At 60.9% G+C, this 25,037-nt stretch overlaps 1 protein-coding gene across 1 annotated transcript in view; it reads left to right on the forward strand.

Moving 5' to 3' along the window:
• The window catches only part of SBF1 (SET binding factor 1), a 102,655-nt gene that overhangs the window by 55,049 nt on the left and 22,569 nt on the right, over nt 1-25,037 (forward strand). The window contains exons 2-11 of the mRNA XM_075726609.1: nt 1,035-1,120; nt 9,070-9,207; nt 9,419-9,553; nt 13,560-13,670; nt 17,102-17,207; nt 17,760-17,892; nt 19,176-19,284; nt 21,032-21,145; nt 21,844-21,921; nt 22,489-22,602. Of these exons, the coding sequence (XP_075582724.1) occupies nt 1,035-1,120; nt 9,070-9,207; nt 9,419-9,553; nt 13,560-13,670; nt 17,102-17,207; nt 17,760-17,892; nt 19,176-19,284; nt 21,032-21,145; nt 21,844-21,921; nt 22,489-22,602 (1,124 nt within the window). The remainder of the gene's footprint in view (nt 1-1,034; nt 1,121-9,069; nt 9,208-9,418; nt 9,554-13,559; nt 13,671-17,101; nt 17,208-17,759; nt 17,893-19,175; nt 19,285-21,031; nt 21,146-21,843; nt 21,922-22,488; nt 22,603-25,037) is intronic.

Genomic DNA, 25,037 nt, shown 5'->3' on the forward strand with positions numbered 1-25,037 from the left:
GGGCCCAAAGTCCGGCTGTGCCGGAGGGGAGGCCGGAGGTGCTCGTGCTCCCGAAGGCAGCAGGCATTACTGTAAGGGACAAGAGAGGCGGTCGTCCCCCGGGACGATGCAGTGGATGCAGTAATCCCTCGGCAGCTCTGCAAGGGACTGAGGTGGTCCCGCTTTACAGGGGCTGCTTGCCTTCGTGCCTAGCCTGTGGTGGGAGCAAAATCCTCAGGATTTCCAGTTCCCAGACTCCGGCTTGATCCGCTGGAGCAGGGTTTTACCGCGAACAGCTTTGTCGCTGAAAGGACGCGGCCAGCGTAGAGGCACTTCCCCAGCCTTGCGGGCTCTGTGAACGTAGCAGGAGCTACCTGAGTTTCAGGGATGGTTTAGCCATTGCTTCAGGCTGTCCCAAGGACAACCAGAAGAGCTGGCCCGCTCCCCGGTGTGCCAGTTTCCGTGCTCGCGTGGCCAGCTAGACCGCGGCGTGATTTATTTGGGTCGTTTTGTTTGGGTTGGTGTGGGCTGGTGGGCAGGCGTGGGTGGGAGTGCTCCCCGCAGCAGCGGTGCAGGCTCCAGGTGCCGTAAAGCCACGGGGAAACGGGAGCCCCAGGGGAACCTGAAAGTAAAACTGAGCAGCAGCGATGCCGTTGCTCGGGGAAAACGTCAAGGGCCAAGTTGCAGATAACGAGCAGTGAGTTGCAGTTCAAAAGCTGCGTCTACGATCTTGTGTTAGCGACGCGAGGAAGGAAACTTAAAACTTGACCAGAGGTCTGCTGCACTTCTGCTTTGCCTGTTATGCACCATTAGATAACGAGTTTTGAGCTGTTTGCTCGCGACTTTATTAAAATGGCCGCTTGCCCTCTGGTAGGGGCAGTGCTGCCATGCAGCTGTGTTTGCGGAAGCGGCCGGGGTCTCCTCTGTGCCGCCCGTGTCCGTGGAGGGCTGACACAGTGCCAGAGCCCCCCGGCGTTGCTTCCAGCCTGGCGCTGCTGGAGGCTGAAACGCCGGCTGCGTACCTGCTGCCTCTAATCCCCCTCTTGTCTCTGCAGGGAGTGGGGATGGCCAGGGACAAATACTCCAGCGTTTCCCGGAGAAGGACTGGGAGGACAACCCCTTTCCCCAGGGCATCGAGCTGGTGAGTGTGCTGCGCTGTCCCTCGGGACCGGGACCCCGGGGAAGTGTGACCGGCGTGCGGGGCAGGTGACACCGTGGCACTGCGTGCACGCATCTCGCTGGGCGCTGCGGGGTCTGACCGGGGGAACCCACCAAGAGTGGGGCTCCCAGCTGCCCCCCAATGCAGCTCCAGCTCTGGAAAACCACGGGATCCAGCATGCCGCCTCACAGCCGGGCCGCGGCAGAGCCGTCCAGAGGCAATTGCTGCTGCGCACCTTGCCTGGGGCTGGCTCCTCTCCTGGCCGCTTTGCTCCCACTCCTCCTCTGGGATCAGCTGTTCGGGATGCTGGAACGCTTCCTAGAGGAGCCGCGCGCATGCAGCGTCAGTATAAATAGCCCCGTCACGAATAGCAGGGCTCCGCCGTTGTCAAGCCTCCCCAAAGCGCTCCGCCGAGCAGACCGCTCCCCTCCTCGGGCCGGCGCTGTCGGCGGCGGCTCGCCCTCCGGCAGGCCTGGGTGTGCTCTGTTTGCATCCGCCCAGCGAGGAGGGTTGCTGGGCCCTGGATCCCTTCCCCAGCCCTCCGGACACATTCGCCTGCTGTTGTGAGTCCTTTGAGGTTGCAATCATTGCTGGGTCATACCCATAAAGCGACACACCCAGTCTAATTTGGCGCTGCGTGGGTTCTTCACAAACCAGCTTTTAACTAATCAAGGATAATAGGATTGTTCTCCTTGGTTGCTAAATTTGAGTAGAAGTTCTCAAACCCTGCCCTGCTGCAGTGGTGCTGCTGCCGAGCTCTGAAGGAGAGGAGCTGGTGCTCCGCCGCCAGCGACAGCAAGTGGGTCGGGCTGCCGGTTGTCCGGACCCCTTTTCACCGCCAAACTGAGCCCCCTTCTAAGCTGCTCTCCTCCTCCCCCCCGCTGCGGTTCTTCCCAGTTTCCAGCTGAAGTACGGTTGGGGTACAAAACCTGCAGACAGACGAGGCTTCAGAAGTCCCTTCACTGCCTGATGAGCCTCACGGTGCTGGGACTGTCCTCACCCTGCTCCTCGAGGCCTTGCAAAGGGCGTTCCAGGTCCCTGTGCTTCCCCGGGGCGTCGATGAATCACAGAATCGTGGAGTATCTCAAGTTGGAAGGGACCCGTAAGGATCATCGAGTCCAACTGAGAGGATGGCCTTGGCCCTGGGAGCTTGTTTCCTTAGAGCACATGCGTCGCGGGCATTCAGGGCACCGCACACTGGGATCTCTGCCTTGCGCTGCCCACGTGCCCGGCTCTGGGTAGCCGAGAGGCGCGGTGGCCCAGCCAGCATCTCGTTTCACGCCCTGCACAAGTTCCCTGTGCTATTTAATGCTTCTTTTCTGAGCGGTGGATCTGCGACCGCCCCTGCTCACCCAGCCGGGCTCCGTTCTGCTCTCGGCTGCCTCCCGCCTTTTCGTGGCCCTGTTCAGAGCCGGCAATCGTCTCCATCTTCGTGTGTGCTGGTGCTGGAGAGCTTCCACGTGAGCTGTTGGAGGCTGATCAGGACACCCCTGTGTGCCCTCCGGAGCTCCCCGTCAGGCTTAACCGAAAACCACGGGGCTCTGCTTGGTGCTTGCAAAGGAGAGCTGCCGGCGCACTCCTCTTCCCTGGCCAGGAGCAACCGGCTCGTGGAGCGGAGGGCGTCAGAGCTGGACACGTCTCTTGTCCCTGTCCTCGTCCCTCTGCCCCATCCCGGGAGCTTGGCTTCGATGGTCATCGCTGCAGCCGCCAAGGCGTGCCGCGTGCCTGCCGGCGAGCGTGGCCAGTCGCTGGGATCAGCGGCAGCGGCCGGCTCGTCTTCCTGTTGCGTGCTCACTGTAACTGCAGCGCAATTTCGGATTTTTCTGTGCTATTTTGTCTGAGGCAACAGTATATATTAATTTTCTGGTTAGTGTTTCCTGGTTGTCTGCAGGGGACTTGGGAACTGTCCCAAGAAAGAGGAAAGCTGCTTTTTTTCCCAAGGGTCAAACTGTCCAGCCAAAAAATCCCTGGAATTTAAACAATTGGAGCCCCGTCCTGTTGGGAGCCGGGAGTGGCTCTGAGGCTTCCCACAAGCTGTCAGGAGGCATCCTGGGTGAACAGCACGTAGGGCTGAAACTAAGGCAGCTTCCGAAAAGCAGACGGAGCCCACCCGGGGGATTTTGGGTTGTACGTTCTGTTGCAGTACTGCCGTGTTTCTTTTTAACAGCCTTTTTGGGGAGAAGGTTTTCTGGTGCGCGTAGGGAGTGGGAATTCGTAGCTTCCGCCCTTGCGTGCTGTCTGACAGCATTTCCAAACAGAAATGACTCGTTTTAATGGATGGAAGTTCCGCTGGGGAGAGACACGGGATGCGAATGTGTCTCCTCTGTCGCAGCGTCCCTCCCCTCCCAGGCCAGAGCCCTCTCCTCCGGCAGCCCTCGAGCCCTCGGTGGGCTGCCCTCGCCGGCCGGGTGCGGGCAGACTCGGGGAGCGGGGTCTGCAGGCCCTGAGGAGAGCACCAGGGTGAGCGCAGGCGAAGCCGCGGCAGGGAGCCCCGCTTCGGGCGGTGACTGAGGCTCACTGGTTGCAGTGCCTGCGGTGGTACCGAGCGAGGTGCGCGGTACGGGAACGGCAGTCCCTGCTAAAACCGGTGGCTGTAAGTGCGTGCTGTGGTGTGCTACACCCGCTGGCTCCTTTGGCTCCGGCGAGGGTCAGTGCGATTCCTCCTCTCCCTTTCACATCCCGCAGCGTTGGTCCTTACATCCTTCCGTACCACAGTCCCACAGCTCTGCTTAGCGCAGCGTGGTATAAGCCGCTCGGGGACGGTTGTTGCATTCCCGTGTTGCCTCCCGGGTACGTCCAAGCCTCCAGACACGTTTCACCTCCACCAGACATGTTTCACCTCCGCCAGCACGCGGAGGGGTGAGGCAGGGTCTGCAAGCCTGGGCTGGGGGTCTCCGCTCCCAGGGGATGGTACGGCACTCTGCTGCTCGCAGAAAAGCTTCCTGGGTTGCTTTGCTTTCGTAAGGTGATGGTAGCCGAGCGGAGCCTCTTCTGGTGCGTCCATCTTGACCGACGGATCTTTTCTTCACCTTGGATGCGGAGGAACCTCAAGTTGGCAGCCGACAGCTGAGCCCACGCAGCCAGCGGCTGTTTCGGCAACGCTCAGGAGAGAGGAGAGCTGCTGCCGCGCCTCGCCGTGGGTTTGGTCAGGAGTGGAGCAGGCGGCTCCTTATCCAGCAGGACGCTGGTGGCTCCACGTGTCATCCCTCCCGCCTGGCAGCCAGCTCTGCTGCAGGGCTGCGTTGCCCCCCGTAGCTTTCCAGGGTGGAAATAAATGATCAGGAGGATGTCTTGGGACATCGTAGGCTAGATCCTTGCAAACTGGATCCTTGCAAACTTGGGAAAGGCCTGTGATGTAACTGGTGGAAGAAGAAAAGGTGGTGGAGCAATGCCGGTCCATGCAATGTTGTGGAAAACAAGGCTTGCCGGACAGACACGCGCACGTGTTGTCGTGAGAGGTTGGTTTTGTTGCTGAAAGTGCTCTAGGCAGTGTCTGCAGAGCCCGGCACGCAGCTCTGCCTTCCTGTGGGATTTTTCTAAACAAACAAAGGGCTGTTGCTCCGGAGAGGCTTAGGTGCAGCCCGGCTGGGCCATCCACCGGCGGCAGTCTGTCGGGGAGCCGCGGTGCATCCTTCAGGTCGGTCTCTTCCATCAACACCCCACTCATGTAAGAATCGAGACTTTCTTCTCTTCTGGCTGCCTGCAGTTTGCTCTTGTTCTCCGCGGGCACCCAGCGGCACTGAGATGTGCTGTGAGGACGGACGGACGCCGCTGCAGCGCTCGCTGCATGGAGCAGCTCCTCTGTGCCCCAATGGCCGCATGTGCCACGTTGCCGCACTGCACGGGTCAGCCGTGCGGCACCGGCTCGTACCGCACCCGAGGGCAGACCACCGTGAGTGCTGGGTCCGCCCAAGCAACGAGTGCGGGGTCAGCGTCCTCCTAGCACAGATCTGAGTTTGGGCAAGGCACAGGTGAAGAGCTCACCTCTTGCGCACGCAGGTCCACGGAGATCTTCAGTTCTGCGTGGGGGCCTGTAGTTTTGTCTTCCTTTCGCTGTGGCACCTTCAGTGTTGCAAAGCACCGCGGTACCACCGTCAGTCACGGTCAGGCTGCTTCTGGAGGACGCTTGTTCTAATCACCAGCCAACCTACACCCGTCTTTCATGGAGGATGTGTGTCCTCTCTAGAGGATCTAGCTTGAAATTAGGCAATGGTTGTGGAGGTCGGACATCTGCGAGCCTGCTGCTTTACGAACACGTGGCTGCTTTATGTTGACTTCTGCAGGATAAATCGGCCGAGGAGCATTGAATGCAATCAAACTGGGCGCATGGAGCGCAATCAAACTGGGCTGCAAACGGCGCTGGGGCACAGCCAGGGCATAGCCACATACCCCAGCGACGTGAGCTGATCCACGGCGTCGCCTGCTGTGGTTTGAAGTGACCCGTGCTTTCAGCAGGGGCTATTTTTAAGAAGCTGACTTCTTATCCCGTGGCTTGGGAAGAGTCCCAGAAGAGCTTGGTGCTTGGAGCCCAGGTGGGTGTCAGGAGCCTCCCGCACCGCCCGCGGTGGGACCCAGGGCTCTGGTGCTCCTCGCTGAGCTCGCGCGGCGGCGGCGGAAGGTGCTGGAGCCATGCCTTGGCCTGAGCAGGTGTAACGCCGAGTGAAGAGGCTCAGGTGTGTTCGTGTTTGCGTCGTGCCGTCGTTTCCCTGCGCCTGTTTAGCAGCGGCGTAATTACCTCTGGGATGGGCTGCGGCTCCTTGGCGCAGAAGATGGCATAACTCAGCTGGAGTACTGCATCTCACTGGGAGCCCTGCGCCCAGCTCGGGGCCCTCAGCACAGGACACGGAGCTGCTGGAGCGGGGCCAGGGGAGCCCACAGAAATGCCCCGAGGGCCGGAGCCCCTCTGCTGCGGGGCCAGGCTGGGGGGGCTGGGGGTGCTCAGCCTGGAGAGGAGGGGGCTGCGGGGAGGCCTGAGTGCGGCCTGGCAGTGCTGAGAGGGGCTGCAGGAAGGGGGGGGGCGAGCTTTAGCAAGGCCTGTTGGGACAGGACAGGGAGTAATGGATTTAAACTCAAGAAGGAGAGATTTCGACTGGATATAAGGGAGAAATTGTTTACAGTGAGGGTGGTGAGGCACTGGCACAGGTTGCCCAGAGAGGCGGTGGAGGCCCCATCCCTGGGAACATCCCAGGCCAGGCTGGACGGGGCTGTGAGCACCCTGGGCTGGTTAAAGCTGTCCCTGGCACGGCAGGGGCTGGGCTGGGGGGGCTCTGAAGGGCCCTGCCCACCCAAAGCATTCCATGGTTCCATGATAACCAGGGAGTCGATGTCCTCCTGGGGTTCCCTTCTGGAGGAGCAGTCCAGGGGATCTGGACTTCCATTTCTCAGGCCTCTGGAGGAGCACACTCGACCCCTGACACCTGGCTCGTACCCGTGTCCGCAGGGAAGGTTTGACACCGTGGTTGTGGAGCGCATCCCAGTGCACCGGGATGCGGCCGTCGGGAAGTGCTGGGTGGGACCCAGCAGCGAACTCCTCGAGGGCAGCAGCTTTGTGTGCTTTGCTCTCATCATTTCTGCGATGTCTGGGAAATGTTTGCGCAGAGCGGTGAGCAACGGGTTCATTGTGGAACCCAGCGAGGAGGGGAACTCGTGTTGGGAGAGCGACGCTGTGTGCTTACCCTGACGGCTGCTGACCGTGCCTTCCTCCTGCGTGCTGACAGGGGAGCCGGGCGGGAGGCAGCCCGCTTTGAAAACGGCGCCGGAAAGGAGAGGCCGTGGGACGCAGGTTTGCAGGGACGTACGTGGCAGAGTCTGGGAAGCAGCTGCCCAAGTGCTTTCGCCTCACCTCCTTCCCGCTGCCGTACCCGGGCGGCTGAAGAAAGCCGAGCGCTTGTGCTGCGGCCGATGCTCAGCTCTTACAGCTGCGGCTGCCCCGGGCGGCCCGCGGGAGGAGAGGAGGGGTCTGTGCACGCACGTGGAGCGTGAGGGTGGGCGCGGAGAGCGGTGAGCGGCTGGGGAACTTCACCGGGTTGAAACCGGCTTCGATTTGCAAGGGTTTGGGCCGGAGCAGCGATTTCTGCGGCTTTGCGGCACGTCAGCCCTTTCTGCCGGTCTGGCCCTGCCGCCGCTTTATTCTCATCCTCGGTTTTGCTCAAGTTGCTTTGTCCTCAGAGTGCATTGGGCCACAGCCCTGGAAGGAGCCGAGCTCTCCTGCTCTGCGGAGCTGTCTCGGGGAGGGCCTGAAAGCGTTGGGAATTTTCCACAGCTCCTCACCAGCCAAATGCAGATACTGAGGAAATAAAGAAAAAATCCCTTGAGACTTCAAAACCCAGGGGAGGGAGTCCTGAGGCCTCTGGCAGGAATTACCCACCGGCCCTGGGAGGGTGTTTGGAAAGTCCCCAGAAAGTGGTAAAACTCTGCTCGGAGCTGCTTGAAGCGCGGTGTTGGCGCAGCCCGGGCCGGTGTTTTCCAGCTGCCTGCCCCGAGGGAGCAGTGCCACCTCCCGGAGCACACGCCGCTGCCTGGAGCCCCGCTCGCCTTTCCTTCCCGCAGTTTGTGCGGTGCCTGCGTGCGGCTGCCCGGCCCCTCGCTGGGCTGCGGGGACTTTGCCGAGCCCGGCAAGCCTCGCGGGCTCGATGCCGGCTGCGGGTAGCTGCCATGCATGGCGCAGCCCCGCTCCTCGCAGCCCCTGTGCCGGGGGAGCGCCTGCGGCTCTAAGATGGGCGCAGGGTGGCGGAGGGTGCCCAGCTCGGTCAGGGAATCATGGAATCATAGAATCATAGAATAATCCAGGTTGGAAGGGACCGCAAAAGATCACCTGGTCCAACCTTTTGTGGGAAAGGGAGCCTGCATGAGGTTATCTAGCACCCTGTCCAACTGCATCTTGAAAAACTCTACCTGTGGGGACTCTACCGCATCCCTGGGGAGGTTGTTCCAGCGAATGATTGTTACCGCTGTAAAAAATTCATTTCTTACATCGAGATGAAACCTCTCCCAGTGCAACTTGTACCCGTTGCCACTAATCTTCTCCGTGTGGCTCCTTGTGAGCCTCGGTGCTTGTTACAGCAGCTCTTTAAGTACTGCAAACGTGCTGCTGCTGCGGGGGCTTACGTGGCTATACATCCGCAGCAAACGTCCTCCAGCTGGGAGCTCTGGTCCTGCCGGCAAGACAGGCCGCGTGTGCTTCGGAGTGCCTTCGGTCCACAGCCTCCCCACTACCGTTGCCGAAAAGGGGGAAGGTGGTGATCCCTTGGGAAGGGTGGTCTCAGCGCTGGCTGGGAAGCATCTGGCTGCCTTTGGCTTTGGCTGGCGGTTCCTGCTTTCCCCCTTGCCGGAGGAATCCGAGCCCTGGCGTCGGAGGTTTGGGAGAGGGAAGAGCATCCTTTTTGTAACCTTGGTGCTGTGCCGTGAAACTCTGCTCTACTAACGACAACCTTTAGCTCACGTCACTCTGGCTGCTGACGGAGTGCTGGTGGGTATCTGCTCTTCTTCCCTATCCCTGCTGAAGCGGGGGGAAGCAGGCGAGGTGTTCCCGTCACCCTTCCTCCCAGCTTGGCTTTCTCCAAGCGGCTCCTGCTGTCCCTGCGGAGAGGAGGGGAAGGCGCCTGCCCGGTTCTCCCCCGCAGCGGGGACGGGGGGCTCTGCCCGGTGCTCCCCACTCCCCGGACCGTGCTGGCTGCGGGTGCTGCAGCGCGTGCCGGGGAAGGTGGCACAGCCCCGTCTCCCTATATACTCTATAGGCGACGTGCTGCCACACCAAGCTCCCTGTCCCCGGGAGCTGGTACCCGGCACTGTCGGTACCCGTCGGTTCGCTTTCGCGTCGTCCAGCCCACCAAAGCTCCCAGCTCCCGCCGCTGAAGTGACGCAGGGGAGCGAGGGGCGGCGGCGCGGGCAGGTCGGGCCCTCTGACCGCTGTCCCCTGCCCTCTCTTGCAGTTCTGCCAGCCCAGCGGCTGGCAGCTCTTCACGGAGAGGAACCCCCCGACCTTCTTCGTGGCTGTGCTGACCGACATCAACTCGGAGCGGCATTACTGCGCCTGCTTCACCTTCTGGGAGGCCGTCGAGAGCGTGCAGGTACTGTGGGTTGCGGGGTCCTGCCCGCGGAGGCAGGTTGGGAAGGGTGGTCTCAGCGCTGGCTGGGAAGCATCTGGCTGCCTTTGGCTTTGGCCAGTGGTTCCTGCTTTCCCCCTTGCCGGAGGAACCCGAGCCCTGGCGTCGGAGGTTTGGGAGAGGGAAGAGCATCCTTTTTCTAACGCCGGGACTTGGCTGATGTCTGTCTCCCTAGCCTCAGAGCCACCCCAGGAATGGGGAGGGGGAGGAGGAGGAAGAGGAGCCGTTGTCTCCCGTTCAACCCGCGCAGCTCTTTGCTCCCAAAAGCTTGGTGCTGGTGTCACGGCTGGACCACGCGGAGGTGTTCAGGGTAAGTCCGGATCCGCTGCGGCTGGGGCGGGGGGAGAGGAGAGCGATGTTAGTGAAGCCCTTCTGGCTCCGGGAGCAACCAGGAGCCACGCAGTCGCTGCCAGGGAGCAGGAGCTGAAGGAGCACCCTGGCACAGCACCCCATGGGAGAGCGGCCCGTCCCCAGCCCGCTCCTTGCATCCCGGGCCAGCTCCGCCAGCCGGCTCAGCAGCTGCACGCTCAACCTGAACGGCTGGCCGCAGAACAGCAACCCGAGGGCTTGGCCACGCCGGGCAGCCGGTGGCCTTGACCCAGTTTTGTTAATAGAAAAAGCGTGAAGAACGGCCCGTTCCTGTGGGAGCATTTATCTTTGCCATCTTTATTTTCTCGAAACATGCTGCGTTACGTGGCTGTAAAAGGTTTTGGGAGGGCACGGGCTGCAAGCTGGCGTGTTTACAAACTGCCTCCGCGCGTATTGTGCCCGCGGCTCCGCAGCTGCGGCCGGCAGGGCGTGGGCAGCCTCGGCGGGACCGGGCAGCCTGCCTGCCCGGCTGCTCCCCTCAGACCAAAGGAGGAATCCGCCCGGCATTTACGGTGGGCTCTCCGCTGGCTCGCCCAGGTGCTGGGCTTGCAGGAGGGCAGCGTTTTCCGTCAGGCCAGGGCTGTGTCCTTCCTTTTTCCCCCTCCCACTGCGAGGAGATCGCTTCTGGGTAGCTGCCCTGTTCCTGAACCTCTTGTTCACAACCTGCTCTGTGAATGGGAGCACACGGTGTTCCTTCAGGGCGTTCAGGCACAGCGTGCTCAAGGCATTAATAACTGACGGGGGGGGGGGGGGGGGGAAATCACTCCATTCCCTGGCCTGGAGCTGCTTCAAACAGCAGAAACCTTGGGCTTCGCAGATTCGCAGCCCCAAACCACGTCACTGAGGTTGGAGGCACCTCTGGACGTCTCTGGTCCAACCCCTGCTCAAGCAGGGTCAGCTGGAGCAGGTTGTCCGGGATATCGTCCATTGGGGTTTTGAATTATCTCCGAGGATGGAAATTGTACGGCTTCTCTGGGAAAGCTGCGCCAGTGTTCAGCCGCCCTCGCAGTAAAAAAGTCTGTGTGCTTGGGTACTTTATTGGGAAAGTTCTCTGAGCCGGTCAAGCCTGCCGTGGCCGAGAGGTTAAAACAGCAGCTCCTTTCCGGCAAGTGGGAGCAGTAAGCCCGAGATGGAAGGGAACGCATGAGCAGAAACGAGCCTGGATCATCAGGCCATTTCCCTTGTTGCTTGCGGTTGCGTCGTATCGCTGTCCTCGCAGCTGGGATGGGGTTTACCATGTGTGGCCTTCCATGGAGCTGGAATTCTCTAAAACGCAGGAGCTGTTCATTTTCTCAAGCCTGGGGCTGCGGAGCGAGCTGGGCTGCGGCGTCTGCCGCTCTCCTGCTGGGCGAAAGCCGGTCGTGCTTGGGGATGACTCCGGAGGAAAGCGGGTCAGCTAACTGGTTCCAAGAGACGGACATTTCCTGCTGGAGCAGCTCCCCTGGGGACTGCACTGAAATGGTTCCCGGCTCATTTCGGTCTTTGCATACCTGACTGCTCGTCTTCCCTGGCTGGTTTTGTTAGGAGGCGCGGTAACGTTCGCACTGCGTGTTTGGCTGCCTGATTTCATTGCTCAGTTGCTTGAATTATCCACCTTAGTGATTTTTGAGGAACAGATGAGCGACAAGAGCACTACAGTCCTGTTGTTCTGCGCCTTGGGTCATTTCCCCCTTAGCTGTGACACGAACCCAGATGTCTCTGGGCGTCCCCAGAAGGTCTGGGTGTGGGAGTGGGACCTCTGCTCCGCGGCAGTGAGTGCCACGCGCCTCTGGCCGGCCCGCGGGAAGCCGAAGCAGCGCTGCTTTCAGGCTCACATCGTGGCAGGACACGGCGTGTTTGCCTGTTCAGCCGCGTTTGCCTTTCCCGTTGCTGCTCCCTGTCCCTGCCAGGAGAATCATGGAATTGTTTAGGTTGGCAAAGCCCTTTAAGATCCCCCAGTCCAGCCATTAACCCAACACTGCCAAGGCCACCACCAAACCCATCAAGGGCAGAGTCATCATTTCATCTTGCCTGCCTTGGGGGCTGCATTATTTATAATGACAGTAAAACTGGGAATCACTGAGGTTGGGAAGGATCTCTAAGATCATCAGCCCAGCCGTCACCCCAACACCCCCATGCCCACTAAACCATGGCCCCCAGTGCCACCTCTGCCCGTGTTTTGAACCCCTCCAGGGCTGGGGACTCCCCCACCTCTCTGGGCAGCCTGGTCCAGTGCTTGGCCACTCTTGCCATGAAGAAATTTCTCCCAATATCCAACCTAAACCTCCCCTGGCGCAGCTTGAGCCCATTCCCTCTCGTCCCATCGCTGTTCCTTGGGAGAAGAGCCCGACCCCCCTCCCTGCCCCCTCCTGCCAGGAGCTGCAGAGCGATCAGGTCTCCCCTCAGCCTCCTCTTCTCCAGGCTGAACACCCCCAGCTCCCTCAGCCGCTCCCCACCAGCCCTGTGCTCCAGACCCTTCCCCAGCTCCGCTGCCCTTCCCTGGACACGCTCCAGCACCCCAATGTCCTTCTTGTGCTGAGGGGCCCAAAACTGGGCACAGCATTCCAGGTGCGGCCTCACCAGCGCCGAGCACGGGGGACGATCCCTGCCCTGCTCCTGCTGGCCACACCATTCCTGACACAAAGGGCAATGGGTGGAAACTCTGCCTTTGCCCTCTGGGTGAATGGAAGGATTTCATGGGCTAAATTTGAAGTGCAGCCTCTTACTTCCCCAGCACAGGACTCGGGTTGCTGTGGCTCCTTCTCTTCTCTGATTAGGTCTCTGTGTAGCCCAAGACCTGGACCTGTTGGTCCTGTTGGTCAGCATGGTGCCGGAGCGAGGGTCTGGCTCTTGCTCGGCGTGCGGCTGAGCCGTACGCACGTTACGCCAGGAGCCTTCACCTCTAGCCGTGGGGCCGTAGCTGCCATGCCCCCTGAAGCTGGGCCGGTCGGCGGCCCTTGGGAAGAGGGGCAGGGTACCCCAGATCTCCCTTCTGGCACCTGGCGAGACTGCGCCTTCTCTCGGATTGCCTCCTGCTTCCTCCGTGGAGCGTCCAAGCAGAGCAGCGTCTTCGTGGACGTGCAGGAGCGTGAGCTTGCTCTTCACTCGGTTATTCCAGCGTGCAGTAGCCTGCCCGGCCCCTTCTCTCCAAAGCCCCGGTATTTGTGTTTTCTCTTTCTTCACTGGCATGGGGAGATGGTTTGAGTTAAAAAAAAAAAAAAAGCAAACACCCAGAGGGTGCCTTGAAGACAAATTCCTCAAATTCCTTATTCATCTGTGTATTATAGCTTGTGCTGAACGCCGCCCTGTGCTTGTGCCCCCTAACTCTCTCTGTGCTGGAGCTGGTGCTGCTTCCCGAATAGAATAGAATATTCCAGTTGGAAGGGACCTACAATGATCATCTAGTCCTGACCAAAAGTGAAAGGATTTTGTTAAGGGCTTTGTCCCAATGCCGGGCAGAGAGCAAGCAGAGCAGGGCCCGGCCAGGTGCCTTTTCTCAGTGGAAAAGTCCTGTCTCCTTCCCATCCCTTACTTGGGTTTTTTGTGAGACTTGATGCAAATCTGCGGGGATTGGGAGTGCTCGGGGGTGCTGGAGAATCCGGCTGGTTTCCGTCACCTCTGCCTGTGGAGCTTTTGAAGCCCCTTGGCGCTGCTCCTGCTGAGCTCTAGCGCGGGGGGCGCGGCTGGGGACGGCTCTGGTGGGGTCGGTGCTCGGATGGGGAGGTGCTGCTGGCTGGAGCACACGCTAAATATCCCGTCGTGCTGATGAGGAGTCACTGCGAGGGGTCTGAGGGGGAAGAGCTCGAGCACTGCACCCAAAAGTTGACTGTCACCAGGTATGTCTGCCTGGTGACAAGCGCTGGGAGCCCCTCCACACGACGGTGCTCCAAACGGGAGCCTCCCCAGCTGCACCCGTACGTGTCTGCTTCCCGCCCCGATGCTCAGCTGTGCTGTGCTTTCCTCTCCAGAACAGCCTGGGTTTGATCTATACCATCTACGTGGACGGACTGAGCGTGTCCCTGGAGAACGTCATTGGGAACCTGCTGACGTGTACCATCCCCATCACCGGGGGAGCTCAGGTGCGTAACCTGCCCCTTCCCTCTTACCCCTCCGTGCTTCTGCCTCCTGAGCAGCTCCGATAGAAGCAGGGATGTTCCACTCAGCTGTATTCTGGTTTTGCTGCGCTGGGGTGAGCTGAGCAAGGCTGATTTGACTCGTGGGCAGAGTCTGGCTCAGCGCGCTGGCTGGAGGAGCTGCCGCAGCGCACTGCTACTGGCAAGTGCTTGGCTAGTGCAGGTGGTGCCTTCCCAAGTGCTTAAGAGCGGAAACAACAAAACTCTGTGATGTGGAGCTGCTCAGCTCCTAGATCATCTGAGAAGATCTCGCTGCTTCGCTTAGCTACAGCTTGCTGTGACTAGGCAGCTTGGTCTGGGCTCCTTGCTCCCTGCAGGAGGGAGCACTGGGTGACTTGACCACCAGCTGGCTTACGTAGTCACCGATCGATCCCTACAAACAATCGCCATGGTCTCTGGTCATTCCTGCATCAGGGAGGTCTTGCTGCTCCGCTCAGGCTTGTCTGATTGCCTGGAGAGCTGCTCCGGACCCGAGTGGTCACAGGCCATCTGCAAGAGCCAGGACGAGTCGGCTCCGGGGAGACGAGCCAAGCAAGGCTACCGTTTGCCAGCTGAGCGGCTTGGAGCTCTCTCCTCAAACCGCTGGCTTGTGCCTGTGCGCGGCCGGCATTTCTGATGGACGGGGCTCGAGGAGCAACAGCCTCGCTTGTGCCCAGAACTGAGGCCATCAAAGATAACTCTCCTGTTTTTCCCTCTGAGCCACGCGTTCCTCTAGCACTGCTCCTCCTGCTCGAGGCAGGCCAGCTGGGCTCAGGCTCGCTCGTGTGGGCAGCAGACGGGTAAGGGCGGGCTAACTGAAGCTGACTTGGAGATGACAGGAGTGGAGGGAGCCCAGCTGCACCCTCTGGCAGGAGGCGCTTGGAGGCAGCAGTGTAACCCCTCGGAGCTCCTCTGCCATGCTAACACCTGGAACGTAACCGCGGATGTGCGCTCGTCTGCTGCAGCGGCTTCACTTCCAGCTGAGCTCCACTTCCCCAGCAAAAAATACCGTCTAGTTCTGTCGCACCCAGGCTGTGCCCAGGTGAAGGAGCCTTTGCAAGGCTGGGGCAGCGCTGCAGGTCCCTGGTGCCTAGAGGCAGGTTTCTTAGATTGGATATTAGGAGAAATTTCTTCACGGAAAGGGTAGTCAAGCATTGGAACAGGCTGCCCAGAGAGGGTGGGGGAGTCCCCAGCCCTGGAGGGGTTCAAAAAACGGGCAGAGGTGGCACTGGGGGCCATGGTTTAGTCTGGTCTGCCCTTGACTGGTTTAGTGTGGACTTGGTAGTGTAGGTTAATGGTTGGACTGGATGATCTTAAAGGTCTTTTCCAACCTAAACGATTCCATGATTCTGTGATTCTTCCACCACCGTGGCCTGTGACCCGGAGGGGAGGCTGCTGTCTTGAACCCACGTATCTGTGCACGCTTCTCGGGCGGCTGCTTTCTGCCGGGCAGAAGCGGTGCCCCTTGGGCCATCACGGCCCAGGTTTGGTGCTTCCTCTAGTCATGCAGAGCGATGCAGGGCCTGGCAGGGCCCAGCAGCGGTCCTGGTGTTTGCCGGAGAGGGCTGCGCTCGTATCCAGTCCTGCAGAGCAGAAAGCAGGGTGCTGCCCACACCCAGGGCGCTGTGACTGCGTGCCAAGCGTCCCCGGTTTGCTCTGGCTGAGGGCGAGAGCCAAGAGCATTGCTGCAGGATCTGCCCAGATCTGTCCGACTCCATCTGGTTCTTTCCCGGTGGGATGTGTAAGCGGCAGTACGGGAGAGGAGAGGCTGTTCGGACCAGGGCGGCTCCTCAAGCCGCTGTGGCTCACTGAGCAGTGCTTTTTGGCACAATTACTCGTCACCTCCCAGTTCTTGCAGGATCGATCTGTGCTGTGGGACCAAGCAGTGTGCTACAGGGAGGACAGTTTGTTGGTGGCACTTCCCTTCCTGTGCTTTACCCGTTCTCCTGCTGTGTCCCAACGCCCTTTTCCAGTGTAGCAGCTGTTGCTTTTGCTTTTTGTGTGTGTGTGCGCGCGTCTCTCCTCTCCGAGAGTGCTGGTCCCTGCTTGTCGTGCGCCTCTGCCTGTGTTCGTCTTCCCTGTTGCCTTGCTGTCTTCGTGTGTTTCTAACTGACTGTGCTATCTCTGTCTGTCTCTATCTCAGCTTGACGCGGACGACGAAGCAGCGGTACGCACACCTTTTCTTTCATTGGGTCTGTCTCCTCGTTAGCAACCTCTCTTTTACCGTTTTCGAGGGTGGCCCACGCTGCAGCTGGTGCAGCGGCGGAGGCGCAGGCGCTGTTCGCCTCGGTCAGAGCACCCTCGGGTGCGCGTGCGTCTGCGTGCATTGCCCTGACGGGCAGCGGGGAACGCGTGCATGGGCTCTGGGGAAGGGGGTTGCGTTCCTGCGCCGCCGCAGACCGGCTGCGCGCTGTTTGCCTCTCCATGAACGCGCTCTCCTGGGGGCTGTGCAAATGCGGCGGCCTGGTGTGGAAGACCAGGTCAGGGGTGCTTGTTCTGCTCTGCCAGAACGGCGGCGTTGCGAAGCAGATTTCTGGGCTGTTGCGGTGGCGTGAGCTCTTGTGGCTGGAGGGGGCTGCGCGAGGAGGTGGGTCGCGTGGCGAAACCTGCTATTGCAGAGGAGCGTTTTCCCTAGAGAGGTGTAGAAAGAGGAGAACAGGGCCAGTGATCTGCTCCTGCCGCAGCCCCTGCAGCCTGGAGAGAGGAGGGGGATGTGGAGGCTTCCCCATGCCACTGGGAATGATGTATAGGCTTCCCCGTGCCACTGGGAATGAGCTTAGGTCTGGGACAAAAAATATGTTGGAGAAGCAGCAGTGGGACCGTGCGCAGTCCGTCCATCCCCTGCCCTTCTACCAGGAGCCATCAGGGCCTGCTCACACTGCCTGGGCGAGGGAGAGGGTGCGGAGCTGGTGCTGCTCCTTTGCCGGGCGGCGCTGGCTGGGCACGGCACAGGCGAGCTGTTCCCCTCCGGTTGCGAGGTCCCAGTGAGCCCTTGTGTGCTACGTCGCACTGCGGGTCTCGGGGCTTGCCGCCGCCTTGGGCCAGCCGTCGAGGAGCTGCTCGTGCTGGCCGGGACTGCCGGCTGTCTCGGCAGGTCTCGTTCCTCCCCTTAGCCCGCCGCCCCAGCCAAGCACGCGACGTGCGTTGTTGCGGGGTCCTCTTCCCTCTTCCCGCAGCAGCCGTGCTCCAGCCGTGCTGCTGCGAGGTGCCGTGCCGTGGTGGGACGCGCTGCCCCGTTGGGTACAAGGGTTGTGCCGAGGGCACGGTCGCCCTGGCCCCGTGCGCTGCGAGGATTCGGGCTGCTGCTGGCTCGGAGAGGCGGCTGGCTTGCCCTCGACACCTGCGCTCGCCCTTTGCTTGGGTGGGTGCCCAGTGACTGGCTCTGTTTTCTCTCGCAGAGGACGATCTCTCTGGGAGCGGGGGACAGGCAGGTGATCCAGACACCCATCAATGACTCGCTTCCCGTCAGCAGCTGCAGCGTGGCCCTGCTCTTCCGCCAGCTCGGTGAGACTTCTCCCCACGCCTCCTTCTCATCGGGTCCGGTGCCAAAGCCAGCTGGCCGAATCCTGGGCTGAAGTTCCCTGCACGTCGCTTCCCACCGCGCTCCTGAGCCTGCCTTGTCGGCTCAGGGCTCTCTTCCAGCTGCAGCCACCTCCGACTGAGCCCTCCCCGGCCCCGCTTTGCCTCCCCTTTCCCAGGAGACTGGCAGCTCTCCCTGGCTCGGGCGCGGCCGTGTGGCCAGGTCTCACGAGAAGCGGCCTGGGCGGCCGGGGCGAGTGCCCGGAGGCGTGCTGCCCTTAGCCTTGCGCCTCTGGTTAAGGGACGCTGGCAGCTCAGCAGAGCTGCTGAGCATCTCTCCGAAGAGGGGCTTCCTTGGGGGGGAGCACATACCTGGGTGACCCCAAAGTGGCTTTTTGGGAGGCTGGTGAACTCCTCTGTTGTGGAGAATGTGGAGATGGGGAGCGGGACCCAGCTCGGGTGGGGTTTAGTGGTCTCTGGCAGGGTGCGAGAGGGGAACCCTCGTTTCTGAGTGCTCTTCTCTCCTTTTCTCCCCAGGCATCACCAATGTGCTGTACCTCTTCTGTGCAGCGCTTACTGAACACAAGATCCTGTTTCTCTCCAGCAGTTACCAGAGGCTGACCGATGCCTGCCGGGCTCTCCTTGCACTTATGTTCCCCCTCAAGTACAGGTGAGGGAACCCCACGGCTCCTGGAGCTCCTCAGCCCTCCGACAGCAACCGAGCCCGTGCTGGCTGCCCTGCCTCCCCCCTGCTTCGTGCCCTCGCTGCCTACTGGTTCCGTAGCTAGCGTTACTGGGGACTGGTTGTGTTTTGGGCGCTGCTGGTGAAGGCCCGCAGGTCTCAGCTGTGCTGAAAGCCCCTTTCCAGAGCTGAAAGCCCCTTTCCTGAGGCCTTTGGCGTGCACAGAGATGTAATTCCAGAGGGTGTCCGCAGCAGTGAAGGGGTGCGAACCTTCCACCCCTGCCTCCCTCCTCTCTAGGGCAAGAGCGGGGCTGTAGCACTGGCAGCAGGGAGTGAGGCATTCCCAGCAGTGTCTGTAGGTCCGGGAGCTGCTGGCATGCACTAGTCCTAGCCGTGGCAACTCTGACAGAGGGAAGCAAGCCCGTCAGGCTGTGGGACACGATCCGGCAGTGCATGGTCACCCGTAGTGTGCGCGGGAGAGGCCAGAGGTGCTTATTGCTCCAGAATCCGTCCCCTTTCCCTTCTCTCAGCTGCATTGCAGCCTGTGCAGAGCACAGAGCGCCAGCGCACCACTTCCGCTGGCAGCCCTTTGTCCCAGCCCCGGGCGCAAAGTCTCGCTGAACAGAAGGGCCGGACGCTGGGAAGCTTCCAGAAAGCCGTGGTGCAAATTCTGCCCTCCCTAGAAAGGGGCACGCACATACAGGGCTTTTGTTAAGGTGCTGGTGGCGGTGGCCAAGCCGCCACGGTGACTCCTGTGGGAGGGCTGGCACCCCGCTCGCCCCAGCCCCGGGGAGCTGGTGATGCCGTTGACCGGGCATGGGGCCATGGGCTCGTGGACTGGTTGCCACTAGGGCTGTTTGCCCATCTCCCGAGCAGGACAGTTGAGATAGACGGGCCATTGTTGCTGCCAGCTCCCATCGCACTGTTTCCACGCTGGCCTGCCATATCCCCAGGCTGCAGAAAGGCTATTTGTATTCCAAAGAAAGCTTTCTTTTGGAGTTTAAATCGCTCTGCTGGAAACCTTTCCCTTGGTCAGACTTACATTATAACTCCAGGGCCAGAGGATGATCGTGGTGAGCGTCCACGAGCCTTCAGAAACCTTGCGCAGCGGTAGGGCACATGCTGTCTGAAGGGCTGGGCGTGCCAGGAGAAAGCCTGCCGTCCTGGGGACACAGCCTCCGGCGGTGGGGATCGTCAGCCGGTGTCGAGGACGGCGCTTGGGTAGAGAGCAGGGCTCGACTGGCTGCAGTGATGCTCTTTTTTGGTTGCAGTTTCACGTATGTGCCCATCTTGCCTGCACAGCTCCTTGAGGTACTGAGCACGCCAACACCCTTCATTATCGGAGTCCACTCCATCTTCCAGTCGGAGACGCAGGAGCTGGTGAGACGCCGTGCACCCCGTCCCTTGTGCCGGGAGCAGAAGCGGTCCCAAGGAAGAGGCAGGGCTCGTGTGCCAGCAGTCTCAGATAGCAGCAAACGTTGTCCTGAGGGTGCCCGGGGCAGCAGGCTGGCCACGCCGGCTCGCACAGGCTCTGCTTGTTCAGGCTGGCCAGCCCGGGCCGCGGTCCAGACGTGCCGCACGAGCCAAGCAGGGCTGGCCGGGCCACGCGTCGTCGGGGCTTTGGGCTGCAGAGCCTGCGCGCTGGCGGCTGGGGTTAACCGAGGATTTTGTTTTCATGCTCGGCTGGCAGTGCTGGTCCAAGAGGCTGCGTTGGCACTTCAGACTTCAGTTCAGAAACTGAATTAAATCAAAGCGTAACGAGTCTGATCTAAACTGAAACAAGCTTTCGTGCAGCCCTCTGGACAAACCGCAGTGTGCCCCTTTGGTTAAGCAGGATGGCCTCTGGGCTGGGCCAGGGTTGGTATTTGACGCCTCACCCGGGCTGATAAGGTGCCGAGGAGTCACAGAATCATAGAATCATAGAATCACAGAATGCTTTGGGTGGGAAGGGCCCTTCAGAGCCCACCCAGCCCAGCCCCTGCAGTGCCAGGGACAGCTTTAACCAGCCCAGGGTGCTCACAGCCCCGTCCAGCCTGGCCTGGGATGTTCCTGGGGATGGGGCCTCCACCGCCTCTCTGGGCAACCTGTGCCGGTGCCTCACCACCATCAGTGTGAAACATTTCTCCCTTATATCCAGCCTAAATCTATTCTTCTTGAGTTTAAATCCATCACTCCCTGTCCTGTCCCAACAGGCCTTGCTAAAGCTCGCCCCCCCTTCCTGCAGCCCCTCTCAGCACTGCCAGGCCGCACTCAGGCCTCCCCGCAGCCCCCTCCTCTCCAGGCTGAGCACCCCCAGCTCCCCCAGCCTGGCCCCGCAGCAGAGGGGCTCCGGCCCTCGGGGCATTTCTGTGGCCTGAGTCCGATGTCACAAAGTCACAGCAGGCGCCTGCCGAGCAAAGCTGCGTCCCTCTCCTGCCAGGTTGTCCTCCCCCTGCCACCCTCCTTGCAGGGAGCGACGGGATCCCTTTATAGCTTGTGTATTGGCAGGTGCTTGGGTTTGAATCGTAGAACAGAATCATGGAATCGCTGAGGTTGGCAAAGCCCTTCAAGATCCCCCAGCCCAACCATTGACCCAACACTGCCAAGGCCACCACCAAACCCATCAAGGGCAGAGTCATCATTTCATCTTGCCTGCCTTGGGGGCTGCATTATTTATAATGACAGTAAAACTGGGAATCACTGAGGTTGGGAAGGATCTCTAAGATCATCAGCCCAGCCGTCACCCCAACACCCCCATGCCCACTGAACCATGGCCCCCAGTGCCACCTCTGCCCGTGTTTTGAACCCCTCCAGGGCTGGGGACTCCCCCCCCTCTCTGGGCAGCCTGGTCCAGTGCTTGGCCACTCTTTCCATGAAGAAATTTCTCCCAATATCCAACCTAAACCTCCCCTGGCACAGCTTGAGGCCGTTTCCTCTCGTCCTGTTTGGTGACAGTGGATGGGAGAAAACAACCGCTGAGGGTTATTATGAGAGTGCTCGCAGAAGGAGAGGAGACGGACACCGTTCCCAAGCCCTCCTCTCCTGAGCTGGGCTTCCCCCCTCGCTAGCTCTCCGTCGCCCGGCAGGAGGTGGTGGGGAGGGTGCTGGAAAGCCTGGCCTTGCCTCATGCCTGTCCTGCCCCTTCCAGCTGGACGTCGTTATCGCCGACCTGGACGGCGGGACGGTGAACGTGCCCGAGTGTGTGCACATCTCCCTGCTCCCTGAGCCTCTGCTCCAGCAGACCCGGGAAGCCCTCTCCATGGTGAGTGCTGCAGCCTTTCCCCCATCTGCCGGTCACGAACGCCTCGGGAACGACACGCGTTTCCAAGGGGAGCTGGGAGCGGAGCAGCAGGAGCTCCTCTGAGAGCAGAGGTCCGTACCTCGGGGTCCACAGGAGAGCTTTCCTCATCCTGACGGCCTCTGGTGTGTGGCAGCGCTGGAGCGGGGGGGTTCCTCTGCCAAAGGTTTCTGGGAATCGGGCGGCTGGCTCCCGGCCCGTGGGCAGGAAGCAGCTGCGGCCCTGAAGCTTTTCTGGCTGCTCGCGTGTTCCCAGAGACTGCCGGCCATGCGAGAGCGTGCCCAGGGCAGCCGCGCCAAGCAAATGCTGCATGCCTCAGCTTCTGCTCCTCGACTGTGGCCGGCGGGGAGCGGAGGGGCTGGTTCTGTCGCAGCGCTGCGGCAGAGCCGGAGAGGCTCCCCCTTCCCCACCGCCCTCGGCCGAGCTGTCCCCGGGGGTCCGCACTCTGGAAGGGTCAGGCCTCGAGGCTCCCCTCGCATGGCGGAGCGTTTTCTGATAGCTGGTGGTTCCAGCCCTTGTAGGTTTGTTTCCAAGCCCCTCCGACCTTTTCTGTGGGTGCTGTTGGGTCTCCGGCGAATGCTGCTTCGCTTTTTCCCATTTGTGAAGGCAGAGATTCCCCCCTGGGCCGGGGCTGAGCGTGCTTCTGTGCCTTGTCTGTGCAGGTCTTGGACCCAGAGCTGGAGGTGGCAGATCTCGCATTCCCCCCTTCAACGATTTCTGCCTCTTCTCTCAAAATGCAGGTGAGTGGAGCGGGGAGGAAGGGGGACCCCTCCTGTGAGGCTGCCGTCCCTGCTGGACACCCCGTTTCTTGGGCATGGAGTTGGCCAGGCAGGATTTCTGGCCTGTCTCCATCTCGGTTGCTGAGGTGAACAGGCAAAGCACAACGCTGCCAGGACAGCGAGGCCACAGCTCCGAGCCGCGGCGTGGAAGCCAGCAGTGCCATTTCAGTAGCGGGCCCGCGGACAGGGGCCACCGCATTTATTGCCGCGCTGGAGCAGGGGCTGGAGGCAGACACCCAATGTTTGGGCGCTTCAGCAAACCCCAGCGCTGCGAGAGCTCCCTTTAACTCTGCGTGCAGCATCGGGGATGCTGTGAGGGGGAGGCAGCGCGGTGAATCCAGCCTGCCGTGTCCCTTTTTCCCTGGAATCTCTGCCACGTTTCCTGCCCTGCTCGGCAGATGCTGACCCTGACACGTGGTTTGAGCTCCTCGCCTCTGTGCTGGGTGTAAAATCCTGCCCCCGTGAGCTGGCTCGTCCGCACCCTGTGCCTGACCACGCTGTGACCGCGCTGCCCTTCCCTCTTCGCAGGATAAGGAGATCCGTGCCGTCTTCCTCCGCTTGTTTGCACAGCTGCTTCAGGGCTATCGTTGGTGTCTGCACATCATTCGCATCCATCCCGAGCCGGTCATCCGATTCCATAAGGTGAGGTCCTGGCCCCTCCGGCACGCCGGCTCTGCCAGCCTGGCTCCGCTCTGAGCAGGGGAAGCGGCTCCCGGAGGGGGAAACCGCTGCTGCTGGGAGCGGTGCGATGGGGAAGGGAGGACGCGTTGGGGGCCTGGCCAGCGAGGGAGGACGGGGAACGTGTTTCTGCAGTGACTGCTCCGTCTGCTCTGCGGCCTCCCGTCCACGTGGCAGAATGATTTTTTTTCAAACCGTCCTACGGAACAACTCTTTTCCAACTTTGGGTTGGGCCCAGGTTGGGATGAGTTGACCTGTGAAGAGGTTTGCACAAATACAGCTGTACCTAGAAGACGGTTCTGTGTTTCCAGCAAGAGACCTCTCCTACATCACTCCCGAGTCCACCTGCATCCCTTGTTTGTCCTTGGCCGTCCCAAGGTCCTGGGGGTCAGACAGCGCTTCCCTGTTTATGCCCGTGTGTGGTCAGATGCGCGGCAGCTGGCGTCCCATGTGCCTGGTGTCAAGCAGCCTTTGAGGCTCACAGAAGGTGACCCTCACGTCCTGGCCTGGAGCTGGGGATTTTCTTAAGATCTGGGGAGGGGGAGGAGGCAGGACCTGGCTTCCCCGGCGGTTCTGGAGTGTTAGCTGCGCCAGAAAGGCTGGCAGGGCAGGGAGAGCAGGGAAGAGCTTGGAGTGTTTGGGCATCCATGGAGGAGACCTAACGCAGGAGAAGGCAACACTTGGGGAGAGAGAGTATAGAATCATGGAATGCTTTGGGTGGGCAGGGCCCTTCAGAGCCCACCCAGCCCAGCCCCTGCAGTGCCAGGGACAGCTTTAACCAGCCCAGGGTGCTCAGAGCCCCGTCCAGCCTGGCCTGGGATGTTCCCAGGGATGGGGCCTCCACCGCCTCTCTGGGCAACCTGGGCCAGTGCCTCACCACCCTCACTGTAAACAATTTCTCCCTTATATCCAGTCGAAATCTCTCCTTCTTTAGTTTAAATCCATTACTCCTTGTCCTGTCCCAACAGGCCTTGCTAAAGCTTGCCCCCCCCTTCCTGCAGCCCCTCTCAGCACTGCCAGGCCGCACTCAGGCCTCCCCGCAGCCCCCTCCTCTCCAGGCTGAGCACCCCCAGCCCCCCAGCCTGGCCCCGCAGCAGAGGGTCTCCGGCCCTCGGGGCATTTCTGTGGGCTCCTCTGGCCCCGCTCCAGCAGCTCCGTGTCCTGTGCCGAGGGCCCCGAGCTGGGCGCAGGGCTGCAGGGGGGTCTGCCCAGAGCGGAGCAGAGGGGCAGAATCCCCTCCCTCGCCCCGCTGGCCCCGCTGCTGGGGATGCAGCCCAGGGTGGGGTTGGCTTTCTGGGCTGCCAGCGCACATTGCCGGCTCGTGTCCAGCTTTTCATCCCCCAGCACCCCCAAGTCCTTCTCGGCAGGGCTGCTCTCCATCCCTCCATCCCCCAGCCTGTGCTGATACCGGGGGTTGCCCCGTCCCAGGTGCAGGACCTTGCACTTGGCCTTGTTGAACCTCATGAGGGTCACACCGGCCCACCTCTCCAGCTTGCCCAGGTCCCTTTGGGTGACATCCCGTCCTGGCGTGTGAAGTAGACAGACTCGAGTGTTGCAGCTTGGCGTGGCCACGTCACGCAGTCCGCAGCCGAGGCCGCTGAGGACAGGCAGGCAGGAGCCTTCCTGCTGCCTGCACCTTCCGCTCTGCCCAGCCCGCCGCGGGGTCGAGGCAGGCAGCACCTCGTACCCGCAAAAGCTTGCCAGGCCAGTGCGTGTGAGCATGCACACGCCGTGCACGGCCTGGGCTCGTGCGTCACCAGCGCTGCTCTGCGCCGTAAAATGTGCTCTGCTCTCTGACATTTGAAAGTCAGCAGCGTGTTCATGAGGGTTTTGAGCTATATTTTTATGCTCAATAAAGATTCCTGGCAGGTGCCCGGCAAGGATTCAGTAGTTCCATAAAATCATAAACATGCAGTAAATATGAGAAAACGCCCTTTCATAAAACTGCTATAAAATGGACAAAGTATAATGAACTTCCATTTCATAAAGTCATTCTGTGCAGCAACAGTATGCAGTGCAAAATAACCTGAAGCATCGAATCATGGAATCACTGAGGTTGGCAAAGCCCTTCAAGATCCCCCAGCCCAACCATTGACCCAACACTGCCAAGGCCACCACCAAACCCATCAAGGGCAGAGTCATCATTTCATCTTGCCTGCCTTGGGGGCTGCATTATTTATAATGACAGTAAAACTGGGAATCACTGAGGTTGGGAAGGATCTCTAAGATCATCAGCCCAGCCGTCACCCCAACACCCCCATGCCCACTAAACCATGGCCCCCAGTGCCACCTCTGCCCGTGTTTTGAACCCCTCCAGGGCTGGGGACTCCCCCACCTCTCTGGGCAGCCTGGTCCAGTGCTTGGCCACTCTTGCCATGAAGAAATTTCTCCCAATATCC

This window comes from Pelecanus crispus, chromosome 1, assembly GCF_030463565.1.
Source record: "Pelecanus crispus isolate bPelCri1 chromosome 1, bPelCri1.pri, whole genome shotgun sequence".
NCBI lineage: Eukaryota > Metazoa > Chordata > Aves > Pelecaniformes > Pelecanidae > Pelecanus > Pelecanus crispus.